This window comes from Marmota flaviventris, chromosome 10, assembly GCF_047511675.1.
Source record: "Marmota flaviventris isolate mMarFla1 chromosome 10, mMarFla1.hap1, whole genome shotgun sequence".
Taxonomy (NCBI): Eukaryota; Metazoa; Chordata; class Mammalia; order Rodentia; family Sciuridae; genus Marmota; species Marmota flaviventris.
Window position 1 is genome coordinate 73400800 of NC_092507.1, and position 22198 is coordinate 73422997.

The following is a 22198-nucleotide window of genomic DNA, read 5'->3' on the forward strand; positions in this document are numbered from 1 at the left end:
GAAGAATATATAACAAACCACAGTTTCTGGGACACTGTGAAGGAAGATCTAGGGAAAGTTTATAGCTACAAGTGTCTACATTGAAAAACCAGAAAGATCCCAAATAAACAATCTAATGATGGGTCTTAAGACCCTAGAAAAATTTTTAAAAAACTAATTCCAGAGCCAATAGGAAGAAGGAAATAATTAAGATCAGAACCAGAATTAATGAGATATAGAGAATAATTTTAAACTACACAAAGGACGAATGTAATAAAGAGTTGGTTCTTTGAAAATATAATGATTGATTAAACACTTTTCTAAACCAAAAGGAAGAGAAGGCCCAAATTAATAAAATTACAGATGAAAAAGGTAATATATACATAAATGTCATTGAAATCCAAAAGATTTTTGAAGACTTACATTTCAGTAAATTGGGAAATGTAGAAGAAATTAACAAATTTCTAGAGATAATAAGTTACCAAAATTGAACCAAGAGGATGTAGAAAACTTTTAACAGACCAATAACATACAATGAGATTGACAAAATAATAAATAACGAAGAAAAGCCCAGGGCCAGATGGATTCTGAGCTGAATTCTAGCAGAACTTTAAAGGAGAACTGATGTCAGTGCTCTTCAAGTTATTTCATGAAGTAGAAAGGCAGGAGAAACACTTCCAAATTCATTCTTTGAAGCCAATAATATCACCATGATTCCTAAACAGATAAGACATGTCAAGGGAAATTGCAGATGAATATCCTTGATGAGTATAGATACAGAAATCCTCAATAAAATATTAGGGATGCAAGGATGAATCAACATTCAGTAGTCAGTAAATAAAATTGACCACAAAAAAAGAATAAAAGACAAAAATCACATGATCGTCTCACTTGATGCAGAAATAGCCTTCAACAAAATTCAGCATTCATTAATGATGAAAACACTGAAGAAGCTAGGGATAGAAGGGTTTTTTTTAATTTATTTGTTTTTTTGGTAGAAGGATCTTACTTCAGTATCATAAAGGCTATATGTAACCAACCCAAAGACAACATCATACTCAATAGGGAAAAACTGAAAATATCCTCAAAGGTTAGGAGCAAGACAATGATGCCTACTCTTACCAGTCCTATTCAATATAGTACTTAAAATTTTAGCCAGAACAATTAATAAATAAGAAAGGAAGAAGTCAAAATATCACTGCAGATGATATGATCCTATTCTTAGAAAATCCAAAATGCTCTACCTGAAGACTTCTACAGCTGAGAAATAAGTGCAGCAAAGTAGTGGAATGCAAAAATCAACATACAAAAATCAGTAGCTTTCCTATACACCAGTAATGAATTCACTGAAAAAGAAATCAGGAAAGAAGTTCCCATTTACAGTAGTCTCAAAAACAAGTCCTAGGAATAAATAAATCTAATCAGAGTGGTGAAGGACCTCTACAGGGAAAATTACAGAGTACTGAAAAAAGAAATAGGACCATAGATAGGCAGAATTAAAATTGTTAAAATGACCATAATCTACAGATTCAATGCAGTCCTCATCAAAATACCAATGGCATCCTTCACAGAAGTAGGAAAAAAAAAAAAAAAAGTCCTCAAATTCATTTGGAAGAATAAAACAACAAGAATAGCCAAATCAATTCTAAGCATAAAGAACAATGTAGAGACATCCTAATACCCGATTCACATTATTTTACACAGCTCTAGTAACAAAAACTGCATGGTACTGGCATAAAAACAGACACACAGACCAATGAAATAGAAGTCACTGAGACAAACCCACACAAACACAGATGATAATCTGATCCTTGACCAAGATACAAACACAAACACCAAAGAAAAGACAACCTTTTAAACAAGTGGTGCTGGGGAAATTGGATACCCATATCTAAAAGAGTGAAACCAGATTCCTCTCTCTTACATTCTACAAAAGTCAACTTAAAATGGGTTAATAACCTAGGAATTAGACCAGAAACTGCAATTGCTAGAAGACACCATAGGATCAACACTCCAGCATACAATAGTGCAGGAAATTACTTCCTCAGTAGGATTCCTAAAGCTTAGGAAATAGAAACAAGAATTATAAATAGGAGAACAGCAAATTAGAAAGTTTCTGAATAGCAAACAAAACAGTTGAGAGTGTGAACAGAGGTCCTACAGAATGGAAGAAAATCTTTGCCAGCTACTCTTCCAACAGAGGATTAATATCCTGAAAATACAAAAAGCTCAAAAAAATTACTGCCAAAACAAAAACAAATACACTCAATTAGTAAATGAACAAGTGAACTAAATAGACTTTTCTCAAAAGAAGAAATACTAACAACTAACAAATAAATGAAAAAATGTTCAACATCTTTAGCAATTATGCAGTTTAAATCAAAACTATACTGACTATCATTCCTTTAGCATGGCAGTCATCAAGAATACAAATAATAGTAAATGCTGGCAAGGATGTATGGAGAAAGGAACATTTATAGACTGTTGGTGGGACTGTAAATTAATACAACCAGTATGATAATCGATATGGAGATTCATTAAAAAATTAGAAATGGAACCACCCTATGACCCTGTTTTTCCATTCTTCCTTATTTATGCAAAAGAAATAAAGCATGCTATAGCAATACATGCACATCATGTTTATAGTAGCACAATTCACATTAGCCAAGTTAAGGCACCAACATTGGTGTCCATCAATGGATGAATAGATAAAAAAATGTGATATATACACAATGGAGTTTTATTCAGCCGTAAAGAAGAATGAAATGCTGCAATTTGCAGGAAAATGAATGGAGATATAGAGCGTCATATTATGAGAAATAAACCAGATTCACAAAGTCAAGGCTCAAATATTTTCTCTCATGTGGAAGGTAGAAAGAAAAATGTAAAAATAGGAATCTCTTGAAAATAGAAGGGAGACTAGTAGCAAATGGGGATTAGGATGAGGATAAGGGGAAGTACTGGGCAACAATGAAAGTGATCAGTCATGTTCATGTATGAATATGTCACAGTGAATTCCACTATTATGTATAACTATTGTGTACCAGTAATTTTTTAAAAAGTCATCGTCAACTCTCTTGTACAGGATAATTTATACAGCCACAACTTGTAAATTTTAATAATGATACTTATATATCTTGTTGACTCTCTGGAAACCACACGAGGAAGTACTTACCAATGTTAGGGTCCATCCCTCCATCTTACATTTATAAATATATTTTGTCAGTCCCTTATAGTGATTGTAGGCAGGAAAAAAAATTTCCCTTGAATTCAGTTAGCATCAAGTTTATCCCAGCACAGGCGATTAATGTGCTAATTAGGTTAAACCTTCTATAACCCAATCATTTAAAATATTTTTATTTGTTCTTTTTAAATATACATGACAGTAGAGTGTATTATGACATTTGCCAATAAATGGATGGAACTGGAGACTTATCATGCTAAGTGAAATAAACCAATCTCCAAAACCAAAGGCAGAATGTTCTCTCTGATATGTGGATGCTAAAACATAAAAAGGGAGGGGAAGGGAAGAAAAGAAGTTCATTGGATTAGACAAAGAGGAAGTGAAGGAAAGGGAGGGGGATGGGAATAGGAAAGACAGAAAGAAAGAAAGAAAGAATGAATGGGACATAACTTTCCTATGTTCATGTGTGAAACACGACACTGAAACTCCATATCCTATACAACAGCAAGAATGGGATCCTAATTAGAATAAATTTATATTCCATGTATGTATAATATGTCAGAATTCAAGGAAATTGATTCAGAATAACAACTTAAGAAAATCATGTATACAATCAGATAGCCAATTAATATAATCCACAGTGGTTTTAAAATATTACTTCTGTGAGGATCAAATAATGTTTAGCTGGACAGTAAATACATTGTCAGCCGTGCTGAAAACGGAATCAGTTAAATAGCTTCAGAACACTTTTCTTGTACTGCAGCTATGTTGTGTCCCAGTTGGCATTGCACATACATTTTATCAGGAATAAATTGCACTTCAGAACAATATTTGGAGATGCACACAACTCAAGATTGACTTGAAATACTATGTTAGAATGAAAAGTGACTTTTGAACTACCCTTCAGTATCTCTAGTTGATGCTGTTCTAAAGTTGATGTCAGTTTATTCTTCTCTTCTTGATATTCATATGTATTAGTCTTGCAAGTAATTTTGAAGATTTGATTCTCCTAACATATATTAAGTTGCTTTTACCTTATTTTTGAATAGGAAAATTATGTTCTAGGCGAAAGCTGTTTTAGACTCAACTGGATTGAGCCTCATAAAAACTCAAGCAGTCTATCCATATTTTCCATATATCTTGGTCTTATACTTTTATTTTTCTTGTGTTTACATTTTGTCTTTCCTTATTATGGTCTAGAGTTTGCTGTTCATAACTTCCTTATTAAATCATTTAAAACTTAGTTCATGTTTCTTTTTCTCTGTTTTAGAAAGAGCTATTGCAAGACATGAAGTTCGAGAAATTGAGCAACGACATACAATGGATGGACCTCGACAAGATTCATCTTTAGATGAGGAAGAGGATATGGTGATAATTTATAACAGAGTTCCCAAAACAGCAAGCACCTCATTTACCAATATCGCCTATGACCTGTGTGCAAAGAATAAATACCATGTTCTTCACATCAATACTACCAAAAATAACCCAGTGATGTCATTGCAAGATCAGGTAAATTAACACTACACCAGTGTTTTCTGGGACATCCACAAATTTAAGCACTACAACAGTGTTTTCTGGTACATCCACAAATTTGTATTTCAAGAAGATAAAATATTTTAAAGAGCTATGTGTGCTAATTTCAATGAATTGTAAGCCTCTTACCAACTTTTATATAGTTTTGCATTTTTCATAGTATTGGACACAGTTCCTTGCCTAAAGTACATAATAATATATTTGTGAAATATATGAATTAATGTATAACTTGAATTTTTAAAGAAAATATTGATACTTTTCAGTATGAAATCATTTTAAAAATGTGAAGTATTTTTGGCAAGATGCCCTGCAATAAAAATTAGTATATTGTTTCAACTTATTATAGAGAAATATATGTTGAGTACTTGTACTTGATTTTATGACTAGCCTCCTGAATTTTGTCTTATCTTTAGTAATTAATACAAACATTGATTATAAACTCTTGGAGAACACGGATTGTGGCTTATATCTTTAACATAATCTGGCCTTTAAATTCTCAATGAATTTTAGATAAACACATGGATAAATAATTTTGTGAAATGAGCCATGTTCCAGTGGTGCACTCCTGTAATCCCAGAAACTTGGGAGGCTGACACAGGAGGAATGCAAGTTAAAGGCCAGCCTCAGCAACTTAGCAAGACCCTGTATCAAAATAAAAAGGGAGGAACTGGGACTGTAGTTCAGTGGCAGAGCATTTGCCTAGCACATGAGAGACAATGGTTTCCATCCTTACCACTGCATAAAAATAAATAAATAAAGTAAAGTGTTCTGTCTGTCTATAACTAAAAATATTTTTTTAAATGAATAACACAAAGGGATAGAGATATAGCTCAGTGGTAAAGTCCTTGGGCTCCATCCTCAGTACAAAAATAAATAAAAGGAAAAAATTTTGTGAAATGATTTTAAGTAAAATAGAGGAAGTTACAAAATCAAGTTTACTCATCTCTTTAGCAACAATAGCACACATTTTCTCTACACCTGGAACTTTGATTATAATTATAAATAATGTTCCCTTTATAAATATTGAAGAGGATGAGAGTTTGTCCTATCAGGAGAAAAGATATTTGAAAATACTATTTAGGATAACTGCCATACTGGAGTAACCTTGTTAGATTATAACAAGTTAGTTGTTATAATCCTATTATAGTTTGATTTTTTATCTGTTTGAAAGCAACCTAAGTTGTTTTTTTTTTTGTTGTTGTTGTTGTTTTTATTGTTTGTTTTACAGTACTAGGGATTGAGCCCTGGAGCAGTCTGCCACTGAACTAATCCCAGCCCTTTTTATTTTTTAAGACAGGGTCTTGCTGAGTTGCTGAGGCTGTCCTTCAACTATGCTCCTACTACCTCAGCTTCCCAAGTCACTGAAATTGCAGGCATGCGCCACTGCACCTAGATGGACTTGTTTTATTGTTATAGAATTGACTCTTCCCACTATTAAGCATAAATATAACCTTTATACTGAAATCAGAGAATGACATTCATGCATGAGATTAAGTTTGGCCTTCTTGCTAAAGAGATGTTTGTAAAAGATTATGGTATATGGCATATCATCTGCCCATATCATTTTTAGCTCTCTGCAGGATCTTTGATTACTCTTTTTCATGGAACCAAAAATATATACCTGTCAGCCAAACCAAATAATCCTTCTAAGAAGAGACAAGAATTTTTTTTTTAGCTAAGTGGGTCATAAAAACTATTCATTATGTAATAATGTATATCTCAAGGACAAGGATTCTAAATATTTCTGTTTTTATACAGCATATAGTAGGTTATAAATCTGTTTACATTACTGCTTCTCAGAATATACCTTGATTTAAAAGGAACATGTCTTAAGCTCACATAATAATTTCAGATTTCCTTAGTAATAAACATACCCCCCCACTTTTTTTTTTTGTAGTACTAGATATTGAACCCAGGGGTGCTTTACTGAGGTATATTCCCAGTTATTATTATTTTTTTTAAGACAGGTTCTTACTAAATTGCTGAGACTGACCTTGAATTTTAGATCATCCTACCTTGGCCTCTTAAGTCGCTGGGATTACACGCCATGTACCACCATGCCTGGCTTTCAGTAAAATCTTTCAGAAAAGTAATGATAACTTGTTTGTTCAGTTTTTAGAGTTATTTTGTGTCTTTCAGCTACAAGATATCTGGCAATGATATGAATCATTTTTTTTCATGAAATATAAATCTGAGGCTTACCATATATGAATGACTTTTATGGCCTGATGTAGTAGTACATTTTCCCAGTTGCGTTTGGATGAGATAAAGCTTTTTTTTTTTCTTTCAGTAGTTTGTTAGATATATATAGGGGAAAAGAAGAAGCATTATGGTATCATAAGCAATTGGATTACATAATGAACAACACTTAAAACATGTTTGTGTAGGGCAGAGTAGAGGAATAATTTCAATACTTAGCTGACTTCTAAACATCAGCTGGTAGTTGAAAATATGGTCTTAATTAGAATGACTTGTGACAAATATTTTCTAAAGTACAAAATCTACTGGTCTCTTGTTCTGTATAGCAGCAGTTTTTCAAAACAAGTCATATTTACTGCTTCCTTATCCTTTGTACAACATATTAGATAGCATTTTTATTTCAGTTTCAATCTAATCTTTATCTGAATGTGAACTTTTAAAATTGTGCTGTGTTCCTTGAAAGTATTTTTAAAATATTCCTTGAACCCTATTTTATATACTGTACTTTTAATCTGCTGTTGTCCAAAGCTCCTTTTAAAAGATCAAGCTTACTTATAAAAATACCTTGAGATGAAATAGGTGACCATACTCTATTAAATCCTCATATATCAGTCTTAGTAGTTCATTCTGCTCTGTATTTGCCTTCAGTCCCAATTCTTTCCTAGACATATTTTGGACATACTGTATTAGACACTGCAAAATTGTTTACACATGCTTAATTTTTTTCTTTCAAAAATTTTAGAGGCAAAGCCCAAATATTTTTAGTCCAATATAAAACTATACAATATGTAATAGCAATACATACTCTGCTAACCTTGAAAATAGTTGTCATATTTGCTGTCCAGTGTTTCATTTATTTATTCAGTATGTAATGTATAGACAGACTGTACTACATTCTTTGGGGAAATACCAAAGAAAGAAATGCAAAAGTACTTCTTTCAAGGAGCTTATTTATAGTTTACTTGAGCACCTAAAATATAGACAAAGGAACTCTGAAGACAGTTAAAATACCAGTTTATGGTAATCTCATGAAAATGTTTAATCAAAAATGTTTCTTGCCAGAATGTTTTATCTGAACCTAATCCTAAAGAAGTAAACAAATTCATATTGTAGAGCATTCTACAGAAAAAATTATTCTGTGCTTTTCTAATGTCTCAATGTCACGGCAACTAAAAAAGGGAGAAGTGGGGTCTAGGTTCTCAAGACTAGAGGAGACTAAAAAGACATGGAAACCAAAGGTAATATATGATCTGCTTGCCTGCTTGATATAAAATGTTCATGTCCTTCAAGGATGTCCACTGTCACCACTCCTATTTAATATAGTAATAGAAATTGTAGCCAGAGCAATTAGGCAAGACAAGGAAATAAAAGAGGAAAGGAAAAAGTCAAATTATCACTGTTTGCAGATGATATGATCCTATACTTAGAGGATTCTAAAATCTCCACCTGAAAATACTTAGAGCTAATAAATTCAGCAAAGTGTCAAGTTACAAAATTAATACAAAAATCAATAGCTTTTCTGTACAACAATGATGAGTTTGCTCAGAGAGAAGTCAAGAAACAATCCCATTCACAATAGCCTTTTCAAAAAAGAAAAGAAAAAAAAAAACTAGGAATAAATCTAACCAAGGAAATGAAAGACCTCACAATGAGAACTATAGAACATTGACCAAAGAAATTGAAGAAGAAACAAGAAGATAGGAAAACCTTGCATATTCATAGATAGGCAAAATTAAAATAGCCATAATATCAAAAGCAATATACAGTTTCAATGCTGTTCCCATCAAAATACCAATGACATTCTTCACAGAACTAGAAAAAATAGTCCTGAAATTCATTTGGAAGACTAAAAGACCCAGAATAGCCAAAGCAATTCTAAGCCAAAATGCAGTGTTGGAGGGATTACTATACCTGATTTCAAATTACATCAGAGCTATAGCAACAAAAACTCTGTGGTACTGGCATAAACACTCAGATACAGTCATCTGATCCTTCCTTGACAGAGGTCCCTAAAACATATATTGAAGAAAAGATAACCAGTTTTCCCAGCACCATTTATTAGAAAGATTATCCATATGTAGAAGAATGAGACTAAACCCTTATCTGTCACCCTTATAAAAATTAATTCAAAATGGTGAGTGACCTAGAAATTAGACCAGAAACTATGCAACTCCGAAAATATAGGGTCAACACTCCAATATATAGGCATAGGCAACAACTTTCCTAACAGAACCCCTAAAGCTCAGGACATAATGCCAAGAATTAATAAATGGGAAAAAAAGAATGGGAAAAAAATCTTTGCTAGTTACTTTATTGACAGAGGATTAACATCCAGTATATATAAAGAACTCAACATACATACATACATACACACACACACACACACACACACACACACAACCCAATTAATAAATGGGCAAATGAATTAAACAGACACTTATCAAAAGAAATGCAATTTTTTTCATAAGAATATGAAAAGTTTAGCATCATTAGCAATCAGAGAAATGCATATTAAAATGACATTCAGATTTCATCTCACTGTAGTTGGAATGGCAGCCATCAAGAATACAAATAAGCTAGGTATGGTGGCACTCACCTATAATCCCAGTGATGTGGGAGTCAAGACCAGTCTCAGCAATTTAGCAAGGCCCTAAGCAACTTAGTGAGACTCTGTCTCAAAATAAAAAATAAAATGGGCTGGGGATGTAGCTCAGTGGTAAATTGCCTGTGGGTTCAACCCCTAGTTAAAAAATAATAATAAAATAAAATAAAAACAATATAGTAAATGCTAGAGAGGATGTGGAGAAAAAGAAACACTTTTATACTGTTGGTAGGATTACAAATTAGTATAACCACTATGGAAATCAATATGGACATTTCTGAAAAGACAAAGAATGGAACCACCATGTATATGACTCAGCTATTTCACTCCTTGATATTTATTCTAAAGACTAAAATCACCATACTATAATGATATACGCATACCCTTGTATATAGCAAAACAATTTACAATAGCCAAACTATGGAACCAGCCTAGGTGTCCGTCACTGGATGAATATGTAAAGAAAATGTGGTATATATACACAAGAGTTTTGTTCCACCATGAAGAAGAATGAAATTATGTCATTTGCAGGAAAATGGATGGAACTTGAGAAAATTATGTTAAGCAAAATAAGGCAATCTCTTGGGCTGGGGTTGTGGCTCAGTGGTAGGACACTAGCCTTGCATGCCTGAGGCACTGGGTTCCATCCTCAGTACCACATTAAAAAAAAAAAAAAGATAAAATAAGCCAATCTCAGAATATCAAGGGACATGTTTCCTCTCATCTGGAAGCTAGAGAGGAAAAAGGAACAGAATCGGGGGTGGGGGGGGGGGCAAGAATCTCATGTAAATTTAAAGGTGATCAGTGAAGTAGGGGGAAGGGACCTGGGGAGGGAAGTTGGGAGGAATAGAGAAATACTGGGGAAGGGTTATTTGCCAGATTTATATTGTTATACTGTGTGCTTGTATAAATACATAACATCAAATCCCACCATTATGTACAACTATAGTGTACCAGTGGGGGAAAAAAGCAGAAAATGATAATGTCCTTGTTCATAGATAATACATGCTGTGAGGCAATTAAAGGTGAAGTATGACTGTCTTCTAGATATGACTGTCTGTTTTCATGTAGTAGGTATATGCATATATAACTACAAAGAGGGGGAAAGTAACAAAATGTCAACAAGTAATCTATGTAGAATATATGGATGTTGACTGTATAATTCTTTCTACTTTTCTGTAGTTTAGAATTTTTTTAAATTAAAAATTGGATAAAAGAGGAAAAGTTGAAATAAGGAGATTAAAAGAAACATTTGAGACTATGAGGCATAAGTAATTAGAAAAAGTAGACTCTGTCAGAGGTGTGTGTGTGTGTGTGTGTGTGTGTGTGTGTGTGTGTATCCAACCATCTATATCCGTCTACCCACCACCCACCCCCAGTACTGGTGATTAAAATTCAGGGTACTCTACCACTGAGTAATATCCCCCAACTGTTTTTATTTTTTTATTTTGAGGCAGGGTCTCACTAAGTTGCTCAGGCTGGCCTCAAACTTGAAATCCTCCTGCCTCAGACTCCCAAATTGCTGTGATTTCAAATATGCATCATCATGCTCAGCTAAGAATTATATTTTTGAGTTGAGCTTTAGTCATTTAAAAGAAATTTATAAGGTCATTAATCAGCTCTTCTAGTTGAAAGTGTAGTTTGCTCTGTTATGAAAATATCTTCTACATAGAAGATATCTTATCTTTAAAGTGGCTAAGCCAAATATGTGTGATTGGCAGCATTTTTTATGATTTTTCTTAAATCCATTCTCTGATTTGTTTAGATCATAGCCATATTTAGCCCCTCTTTGTTAAAACATTGGAACTATCTAGGATTTGCACTTTCTGTAGAACAACACAATAACATACACATACATACATGTTCCTTTAATTCATTTTCAAGTTAATTTCTAGTCATTTGAGTTAGTGTCCATAGTTTGCTCTAAGTTGCAGATCCTTTTCAGAGAATGTTCTCAACCTATAATGTGTATGCTAATCACTAGCTAAAATACAGTTTCTGATTCAGAATGGCCAAGATGGAGCCTGATATTCTGAATTTCGTAAATGCTTCCACTTGATTCCCAAAACTGATGGTGCTGGTCATTAAACAATAATTTAAATAGCAATGATGTATACCATGATTTTCAGTGGAGAGATGAAGAGATATGTACTATAATTTTCCCAAAAAGCTTTACTTGCCTTTAAATTCATGCACCTGTTTCCCTACAAAATCCAAATTTCTTGGCCAGGCATGGTGGCGCACACCTGTAATCCCAGTGCCTCAAGAGGCTGAGGCAGGAGGATCATGAGTTCGAAGCCAACTTCAGCAATGGCAAGGCGCTAAGCAACTCAATGAGACCCTGTCTCTAAACAAAACACAAAATAAGGCTGGGGATGTGGCTCAGTGGCTGAGTGCCCCTGAATTCAATCCCTAGTGCCAAAAAAAAAAAAAAAAAAAATCACCATCATCCAAATTTCTTACCTAGGCCAAGAGGCCCTATTAAATCTGGCCCTTGTCCATTGTTCCAACCTCTTATCTACTAACCATATTAGCCTCTTGATTCATTGACTTTTCCCACTTTCAAGGCCTCTGCACTTATTATTTTCTCTTAGATTATACTTTTCCTGGCTTCTCCTTTAGTTCCCTTTATATTATCCATTTAAGGTTTCAGATAGATTCAGTGCCATTCTCCTAGAAAAAGTTTACCTGGCCATCCTATATATTAAATAAATCTTCCATGTTACTGAGTACTATGTCACCTGTCCTTTCCTAGTACAAGTCAGCTTATAAAATTATCTTATGTATTGGTTTGCTTGCTACTTGCTTTTTCTCTGTAATAAGATCTTTAGGGACTGGGGTTGTGGCTCAGTGGTAGAGCACTTGCCTAGCATGTATAAGGTCCTGGTTTTTCAGTTCTTTTTTTTTTAAGAGAGAGAATTTTAATATTTATTTATTTATTTATTTATTTTAGTTTTTGGCGGACATAACATCTTTGTTTGTATGTGGTGCTGAGGATCGAACCTGGGCCGCATGCATGCCAGGCGAGCGCGCTATCACTTGAGCCACATCCCCAGCCCTGGTTTTTCAGTTCTTCAGCACCACATAAAAATAAGTAAAGTTATTGTGTCCATATACAATTAAAATAAAATATATGTTAAAAAATATAACCTCTTTAAGGGCAAGAACTTTGTCTTCTTCACCAATATATCTCTTGTACTTAGAATAATGCCTGAGTCATAGTAGATACTCCATTAATGTTTTGTTAAATGCAATTTAAATGATTCTGGATAAACCAACTTAGATTTTGATAGTAGTTCTCAGCTAAGCATGACATCATGATGGTATTTACTGAGAGAGTTGAACTACTGTAATTGATAGGAGTATGTATGTGATTTAGAAACTTCCACTTCCTCCATGAAAAAAAAAGAAAGAAAGTTGGGCAGTACTGCTCTCAACTTTGGACAATAATCCATTACAGTAGAACTTTTCTTGTATTTTTATCCACCCACTACTTAGCTTTCCCTTTAGTGTGGAAAGCTTATTTTCTGGTTTAGTTTCATAAAAATATCCACAGCCATGCAAGTAATGTTTAAGTAAATGCCTTAGTAGAATTTTAGGATATAGTAATTACTCAAATTAGTAGTAGTATTCATTCAGTAGATGGTAATTGCAAAGTTGGAATCTGATCCAAGTATTCAACATGACATTCCTGCTCTTTTTATATAGTGAAAGCAGTTTCATTTTTGATTACAGATAATCATAATGTTGAGCTTAACCTATTAAGAATGTATGTCTAGATACTGTTTGTTGTTAGTGATATAGTGTTTTCTTATAGTATTGGCCAAGATCTTACTCGACAAGCAAATAAGTTATAACACCACTACCTCCATTGCTTGTATTTTCCCTAAAGGTATCTTTTGATTACTTGCTAGCCTGACTTTGCTCGGGTTATAAAATCTGACAAAAATCAGAGTTTAGGTATCTGCTCCAGGCTAGCCACAAAAACATTTTTTTTTTATGTACTGTGTCTACTACTGCTGAAAAATTCTTATTGGTAGATTATTCCAGTCAGACTGAGAATTCTTTCTGAATAAAATAACTATGATGGCTTCATTTCTTGTCTTCAACCAAAGGGTTTCATTGTTTCAATCCCTCAAACTTCACCTGATACTATTACTTTTTGCTCTACTTTACCATTTTGCCTTCCACTTCATTAGTACCAAGTTTAGTCTCCATTTCCTCTTCTTACCCCTCTGTATTCCAGAGCTTGTGTTGTGGTCTTAGCAGAATGTCCCCATTGTAGATGAACATCAGGGGAACACAAACTGAAAGACAAAGCAAGCGGTCAGGGGAAGTGAGGAGGCAGAAAATGGAGAAGGAACTGGAACTGGGGTGAGGAAAAGGGAAATGTAGGTAAAAGAGTGAAGACAGAAAATCTTGGAGAACTATATTAAACAGAGAAGTGACTAAATTAACACTTAAAAAAGAAGACTTTTTTTGAAGACACTTTTTTGGATTAGAACATAATCTAAGGTATAGAGTTCTTGGGCTTTTAGTTTCCTTTTTATAAAGAGAACAGGATATTTTTGGTCCCTTCCACCTCTAAAATTCTGATTCTATAAATGAGAGTTTGGGATTGGTTATAACACTGGATGATTCATGACTTGTTCTATTCTGTGCTTTTAGTAAATTCTTCTCTCACTCCAACTGGAAGCACAGACTTCTTTCACAGAACTTTTTCTTATTTTATTAATGTTTAAACTATATTTCTTAGAGTATTTGGTCCCAGTATGCTTCAGGCATCACTGGAGGAGGGGGAATTTAAGAAGATGAGACCAGTTACACAGAATTCCCTCTGCTTCTGTCCTCCCCTTTCTGTTTTATGTATCATGGTGGTTTATAAGATTATAAACATCTGCTGAATTTTAGTATAGTTTTATTGAAACAGTATAATAAGGTTAACCTAGCTTGGAAGCTTCTAAAGACCTCAGACCTCCTTTGCAAGCACAACAAAAATACGCCTCATATGATGAATAAAATCAAAAGCTAGCTCCCACACATGCTGAAGCCTTGGTTCTCAATGTTGCCCCTGAACTAGATGTGTGGCCATCACCTGGGGACTTGTTAGAAGTAAGAATGTTCTACATTAAAACTTCAGCATCAGAATCTGCATTTTAAAAAGAGTCCCAAGTGATTGACTGTACATTCAAACTCAAGATGCCTGATACCAGTCCAAGTATTACACAGCTTCCTGGGCTATTCATCCCAAATTGAAGGACACAAATTGGATTAGGTATCAGTCATCCTCATAAGTTTAATTTAATGTTAGGTGGTTTGGAGGAAAAAGGATACTTGAAGTTTATATCTCTTATTTTTGCCAGAATCTTTCATCACAGTATACTCCAAGTTTGTACTATGGTCTTCTCTAAGATTTGGTTTATATAATAACATTTTCTCAGACTTCAATCTCACTTCTCCTTTCATTTCCCTCCCACACCACCATGTCCATGTTAAATCAGCTTCTGGGAAACAGAGATGAGTTGCTAAGTTTGTCTTAAGCTCTCTTTAACCACCACCTCCAATTTCTTATTCTTTTTGCTTTCTCTGTTTTCCTTCCATGTTTGTTTGAAATACTGGAACTCATTTTCAAAGAATCAAAAGTTTATATGAAGTAATTGACCATTAAGTGGTAACACTTTTCATGTTCAATGTGTAGTTGTTTTGAAAAATACAAATTTTAGATTAACTAATTATTATTTAATTAACTAATAATTTCATTTGCCATTTGATATTTCCATTCTATTTGGTTCCTTATTTGAAGAATGAATAGGAAAGAACATGAGAACTTCAAATCACATATTTCTGTGGCTTTTTGTTTCAGTAAAAAAAATTAATTAAAAATTATGTTCTAAAATGAAATTATATATTTTCTAATGGAACCTAAATTTATATACATTTGATTTTCAGATTTTATTTCAAGGGTGGGTATGTGTATAGAGAAGATAGTAAGTAAGGCTTACTTCATTTCCATTCTAAAAGCTTCATTATTTCTTTTATTAGTATATAGGTTATTAATACTTCCCTTATGTGATGGACAGACCTATGCTTTAGAGGCTGCTGTCATAGCTTGCAGATGCCTTCAGTGTAGTATGGAATGGTGGGCCTCACCACCCCAGTTCTCTGCACCGTATCTAGTCTTAAAAATCTATTTAACTATTTGGTATTCATCATTACAGAGATTTGCTTATCAAAAATCTGCCATTTTTCTTTGAGAAATTGTATATCATTGTTTGGTAGCTGGTGATATTTGCGTTTATCAAATTCTGGTATCCAATTCTTTAAAAATATTAATATATTTACACTTACTCAATTTTTCATATTAATCTTTACATACTTTCAATTCTAGTAAATTCAGAAATATTTAGATGTTTTGAATTTTTTTTATTTGATCGATATTATCTCTCTCATTTTACTAATCTTTTTATCAACAAGGTTGTGATACCTGCTCTTAAGTCTTAAAATCTCAGTCATCATATTTTCTTTAATCATTGGCTTAAGAATTACTTCTTACTTGTCGAATTGCAAATAAAAAATTATTTTTAATAACAGATTATTTGATAGATAGAATGTTCTTGTGTTGCTAGTGTTGCTTGCTTGCTTCCATATGTGTGTAAGGATTGAATATACTCCTTTCATCCCATGTAAATGTATACACTATACCGGGTTATATATGGTTGCATTGTGCAGTTTTGTTTCCAGAATCATCTTTTTTTTTTTTTTTTTTTTTTCTGAGTGTGGTCATAGGAACTCTCTATGATGAACTGTTAGAGATTACAGTATAATTTGCTTAGTCCAAACCTGTTTTCAGCCCTGTAATTCTGACAGTGGTGTGACTGGTTTTAAATTTACTTTCATCAAATTTCACTTTCTATAAATTTTACTTAACTAATGAGTCTCTTTTCCCTTTCTAGGTACGGTTTGTGAAGAATATAACTTCCTGGAAAGAGATGAAACCAGGGTTTTATCATGGACACATTTCTTATTTGGATTTTGCCAAGTAAGTTGTACCTAAAATGACAAACCAAAGAATGCTATGTACTCTAGCAACCTAAAAAGGAGTAAATTTATTAAATTGTTATGCGTATGATTCCCCCCAAAAGGAATATACTCACAACTTTGCCGCTTTAAGATTAAAAATATTCCTTCTAGTGCTTTGCTGCCCTCTAGTGCTCATAAATTGGCAATTCTCGTGTTAATTATAGAAATTCAAGTTAAATTTAGGTAATGATCTTTAAAGTTATTTATCATCATTATTATTCTGTATATGTTTCTTGTCCAAAGAGAATGATGCTTTTCTAGAAGAGTTCAAGTTTTCACTTGATCAGATTATGACTTAGCACATCATTGAGAATTGTGAAAGCAAAGAAACTCACTTTGTTATTAATGTCCCAGAGTTTCTGCTTCTCATACTTTGCCTTGACTACCTTGTTTTAGCTTTAAAGTTATGAGAATTAGAAATACATTTTTAAAAAATAATGAGTTTCTTTTATTTTTGAATTTACATGTGATTGGAGACAAAGTCTCATATCCCGTATTTTTGGGAGGAATGAGGTCAGGGTTATTTCTATCATGATTCTTCTAAGAAAAGTTCAAAAACTTACAGGCCTACTTTCAGTATTAAAGCACTATGTGGCCTCCTCTAGAGTCTGTGCTACAATAAATACTAATCAGAAAATGGGTTAAAAGTTATGGTTTAAACATATGAGTCTCATGAATCCATTTCAACTTTTTATATAGTGTACATCGTGCCATTCTAGTAAGACCTCAAATTCAAATGTTTCCCCTAATACTACTTCTGCATTAACTTCAGAAACACCAATCCCCCAAACAATCTTTTTATTATTTAGTCCTAGACCTGTTCAGTTTTTTAATTTAGTAATCACAATTTAAAGGAATACACCTTTACCCATGATGGTGGACAGCATGAAGAAGGCAGCTGCAGGGGATGTCAGTATCACTTTGGAAGGTCAACAAAAGATAGATTTTCATGGAATACAAGTAGAATGACAGAGCTAAAGGAAGAAATAGAAGTAAACAAGAAACAGCTCCAAAATTTGAAAAATACTCATGATGACATCATGCTTGCAGATGAATAACTGCTTAATGATACCTTATCAAATTGGAGATGTTATCATTAGTTATTCTCTAGAAGAAATACAGAAAGTGTTAGAGGAAGCAAAGAAAAATTTGCAAGAAGAAATTGTCACCTTAGAATCCAGAATGGAATCAATTCAATGGGTGTTAGCAGATTTGAAAGTTCAGTTATAGGCAAAATTTGGCAGCAACCTAAACCTTGAAGCTTGTAAAAGTTAAATATTTTATAATAATTTTAAGACTCTACTTAATAAACTTGAATATTATTTTAAAAAATAAAGTAATACACTTTCATGTATTTGTCAGCTTTAAAAGACATTCTGTATAAAATTTAAAAGGAAAATGATATCTCACTCTCCTAAAATTTGAACAGAATGAAATATTACTGATTCAGATAAATAATAAGTCTTAACTTTCTTGAAAATTATATAATTTTTAAAAAGGACTTACCCAAATAGTACATGCATAAATGATATATTCCTGTTTCTAATTTCTTCCATAGTACTCAAGCTCTTTCAATAAAATGGTGACTTTAAAGTTAGATGTACATTTTTCTATAAATAATTCATACTGCAATATTGAAAACATTTTATAGGCAGCTTTAAAATAAACTAATTATTTTTTCTTTGCAGAGGCATTGAACCAATTTCATAAACTTCATTCATATGCATATTTTCCCTCAGGGCTGCATTATCCTTGAATTGAATGTTTGTTACCCTTTCACCTAAATGATTTATTTTTTCCACACACAGCTTGGTTTCTAATACTTCAGGTTTTCATTATTAAAATTATGTATTGAGTGCTTTTGCTTTGGGCAAAGTCTTGTACTCAGAACAAAACTCTAGTATATGCTGAGGTTCTTGTATTTGAAAAGTATAAAGCTTTTTGAAAGGAATAATCTTATTTATTAAATACTGACATGCATGTTTAAAAGTTTGAATATTTTAATAATGGTTCTGATGTTATAAAATACTGTGAAAAATTTTAATAGACTTTTGCAAAATTTGAAACATCTAAACAAAATCAACTGGGAGAAATGTATTTTAATGGTAAAGAACTATTGTAGATGTAACTATATCTTTTTGATTATCTTTTAGCTCAATAGCCATGTACTCCATGAATGTATAAGGAAAAGGAAAGAAGCATCACTTCTAATTTTTTTTTTAATTTTTATTGTTGGTTGTTCAGAAACATTACATAGTTCTTGATATATCAAATACTTTATTCTTCAGGACATTTTTTTGACTGACATAGTACTTTGTGGAGTCCATTAAAATATTTGCTTTCGGATGAAAGTGATGAATTTGATGAAAGAAATACTTAATCATGTATTTTTCAGTTGCTTTATATACTGTTTGCAAGGTTATGTCTGTCTGCTCAAGCCGTAAGCCAGGTTTCTTTCCCCCCAGAACTTTAGGATAATAACAAATATATATTTTTTCACATTTTGCATTCCTATCCTGTCTTGCTTCCTTTTTATTTTAATCTTATTCTTTTTCAGCATATTTCCTAGTTCTTCCTTCCCATTTTTCCCTTAAGTGCTCCCTTTATTTTGTTTTTAGTAGTGGACAATTTAAAAATAATGTAGATATAATAAATTAATGCCATAAATTTAGATATTTTCTAGTTTAAAACTATATAGGTTGGACATTTTCAAAATGTCCTACACTGTAGAAAATATAGTTAAGTTACAATTCTTAATCCTAATGAGTCATTGAAAACCTCACTTTTTTTCTAGACTTACTAGTTCATAATATTTCAGTATAAACAGTGAAAATTTTAGATTTCCTTTCCCTTTTAAATTCATGCTATTTATTTATCAGTAGCATCTATTAAATTTGAGCCATTCTAATAAATATGTACTAAATGCCCTTTTTAAAATAGATAAATAAATAACAAATACCAATAAATCATTCACTTTTTTTGAAACAAGACAATGGGAACTTCCCATTAGAATTGAAAAGCTTCTGTGACCCTTTAGGGCTTAGAGAGTCCAGAATAAATATGAACAATACAAGGTATAAATGTCCCTGGTGAGATTGATGCATAAATAGAGATGTTAAATCTGGTGTGAAGCAGAAATCTGAAATCATAGTCCTTCCGAAAGGCTATTTAACCCTCTTACAGCTTCATCATCTCCCTTTCAGACGTGGCCAGTAGATAAGGTTCATTGCAAATGTTCTGAGTATGCACTCATTCTTTCTGCTGCTGTTCACTCTTCTGGCTATGCCATCTACAGAACATAGTTGTGAAAAAATGAACCTAGTTTTAGTTTCTCACTTTTAAATACCACATATGTTGACATAGCAAGAATGAGGTTCTTAAACCATCTTTTAACTAACCTGCTGATAAGATTGTGGGCTTTTTTTTTTTTTTGATAGCCAAATGCAGAATCTGCCAAATATACTCTTCTTTTCCTAAGCAGAACATTCTAAACAGGCCAGTAGTGTGAAATAGTTTATTTTCCTTGGATAAAGATGTGTATATTATATATAAATATATATATATATTTTTTTCTTCCACCTGAGTCCTCCACAGTTCAAATTAATTGTCAGGATTAAAGATGAAAATTGTGACTGGAGAACTTATTTTTTCCCATATGTAAACTACCTGCTTGGGAAAAGATTTAAAACAACAAACCATGTTAGCTTTGTTTCCCAACCAACTGAGCTGTGAACCCAGATTTTTTTTTCCAAATGCCATTTTTATTATGCCCACCTTGTGTTATATAATTCCTTGCCCACATCCCTTCATGCCTATATAACTATTTCATAACAAATAATTCTTATCCATTTTCAGAATGAGTTCACTGATGATCTCATTAAAATCATAATTCATACATTAAAAATGTTCCCACAAACACCATTTGCTAGACAGTAAGAAAAGTTTTGTGATGTGCTATATCCCCTTTTCACTGGTGCCTAGTAAGAACTGCTATCTACTCTACATGTCAGGGATAAGAAGAAAGGGGAAAAAGGAAGCATTTGTGTTCTAGGAAGAGGTAGTTCCCAAGGAATGGCTCAGAGTGGGGTAATGACTAGTAGAGAGTATAGAAGGAATTCCCAAGGAATTCCACAGTTTTAAGAATGAAATCATTATACAGTTATTCTGTATTCTTCCCTTCTTGTATCTTCCTACTAACTCCCAGCTCTGTCAGCTGAGGTAACAAGAATGTATTTCCAATGCCTCCCTACTCTCCTGACTACTGGGTACACTCTCCCACAGAAAGATTTTTATAAATGATACATTCTCTAACAATCTATTTGATCCATCTATATTAATCTTCAACCCCTGTGTGTTGAGTGTGGTGCTGAGCACTAGATAAAGCCATGAACAAGAGGAAAACAGACTCTGCCCTCATGGAACTACTAGTCTAATAACCTAATGTAACAGTGCTGCCTATCTGCAACAGTACTGTTTGCCTCTTTAAATATTTGAGAAATAAACTCTTACTGCATTATTCTCATTTTTAAATACCATGTATGTTGACATGGCAAGAATGAGGTTCTTTAACCAACCAGCTGATAAGATTATGGGCTTTTTTCTTCATCTCTTTTGATAGTCAAATGCAGAATTATTATTTATTATTGATAGTCTCTACCCTCAAGTGATTTCTAATGCCATTTGGGGAGAAAAGAGGAGCAGGAGAAACACTAGTAGGACAAGCTGAGTTAAATTTCCTGATGGCACTAGCTCCAGGAACCAGAGGTATCCAATGAAAGCAGATAGCATTAAGTGCTACAGTCATCAGGAAAAGAGGTCACAAGATTTTCTTATAACTCCTCTACTAAACTTCAACCTTTTAAAATAAGTCATATCAAGACATTTGTCTGCTGAAATCTTCCAGTGCCCTCCCCTGGCTCCATAAAAATTGTGCTTACAATGGTCTACAAGGTCCACACAATATACATTCACTTTACCTCCATTCCTGCCTCTTTACTCTCATCCTTTGTTACTAGTTCCTCTTTGATTTTGCAACCGATTGATCTTACTATTCCTCAAACTGCCTGACACTGAGAAACTTCAGAGCCTTCATTCTTCCTTCTTCCCTAGATAATTTCTCCCAGATATCTGCATGGCTCCCTCCTCATTACATAAATCTATGATGCCTTCCTAAAAACACACCATTTTGAATGGCATTCTCCCTTACCTGCCCTCATATTCCCTTTCATTGCATCATTTTTCTCCTTAGTGTGTTTTACTATTTGAGATATATTCACATATGTATATGTTTATTTTCTCCGCCAGGTAGAATGTTAGCTCCAAAAAGGCAAAGAGTTTTGTCTCCCCCTACCTCCTGCACACAATACCCACACTTCTATTTTCCTAGTATCTAGAATACAGTTTGGCATATATTAGATACACACAAGGTTTTTGAGTGAATTAATATAAAGGAAGAAAAAATGGAAGAATGAGAATGGCATTCTAGTTAAGGAAGACAGGATGAACAAAGGCACATGAGGAGGAATAAATGATACAGGGGAGGAGGTAGAAGAGGCAGACCCAAGTTGAAGAAAAGAACCAATAAGGTGGTAACTAAGACATGTCAAAACAAATGTAAGATA

General features: G+C 33.2%; 1 protein-coding gene and 1 pseudogene across 2 annotated transcripts in view; both read left to right on the forward strand.

The window, feature by feature from the left end:
- The window catches only part of Hs2st1 (heparan sulfate 2-O-sulfotransferase 1), a 175568-nt gene that overhangs the window by 121028 nt on the left and 32342 nt on the right, over positions 1-22198 (forward strand). For both annotated transcript variants that reach the window (XM_071618011.1, XM_027935256.3), the window contains exons 2-3: positions 4434-4672; positions 16451-16536. In XM_071618011.1, the coding sequence (XP_071474112.1) occupies positions 4434-4672; positions 16451-16536 (325 nt within the window). The remainder of the gene's footprint in view (positions 1-4433; positions 4673-16450; positions 16537-22198) is intronic.
- Positions 17451-17852, forward strand: LOC114092669 (prefoldin subunit 4 pseudogene; annotated as a pseudogene).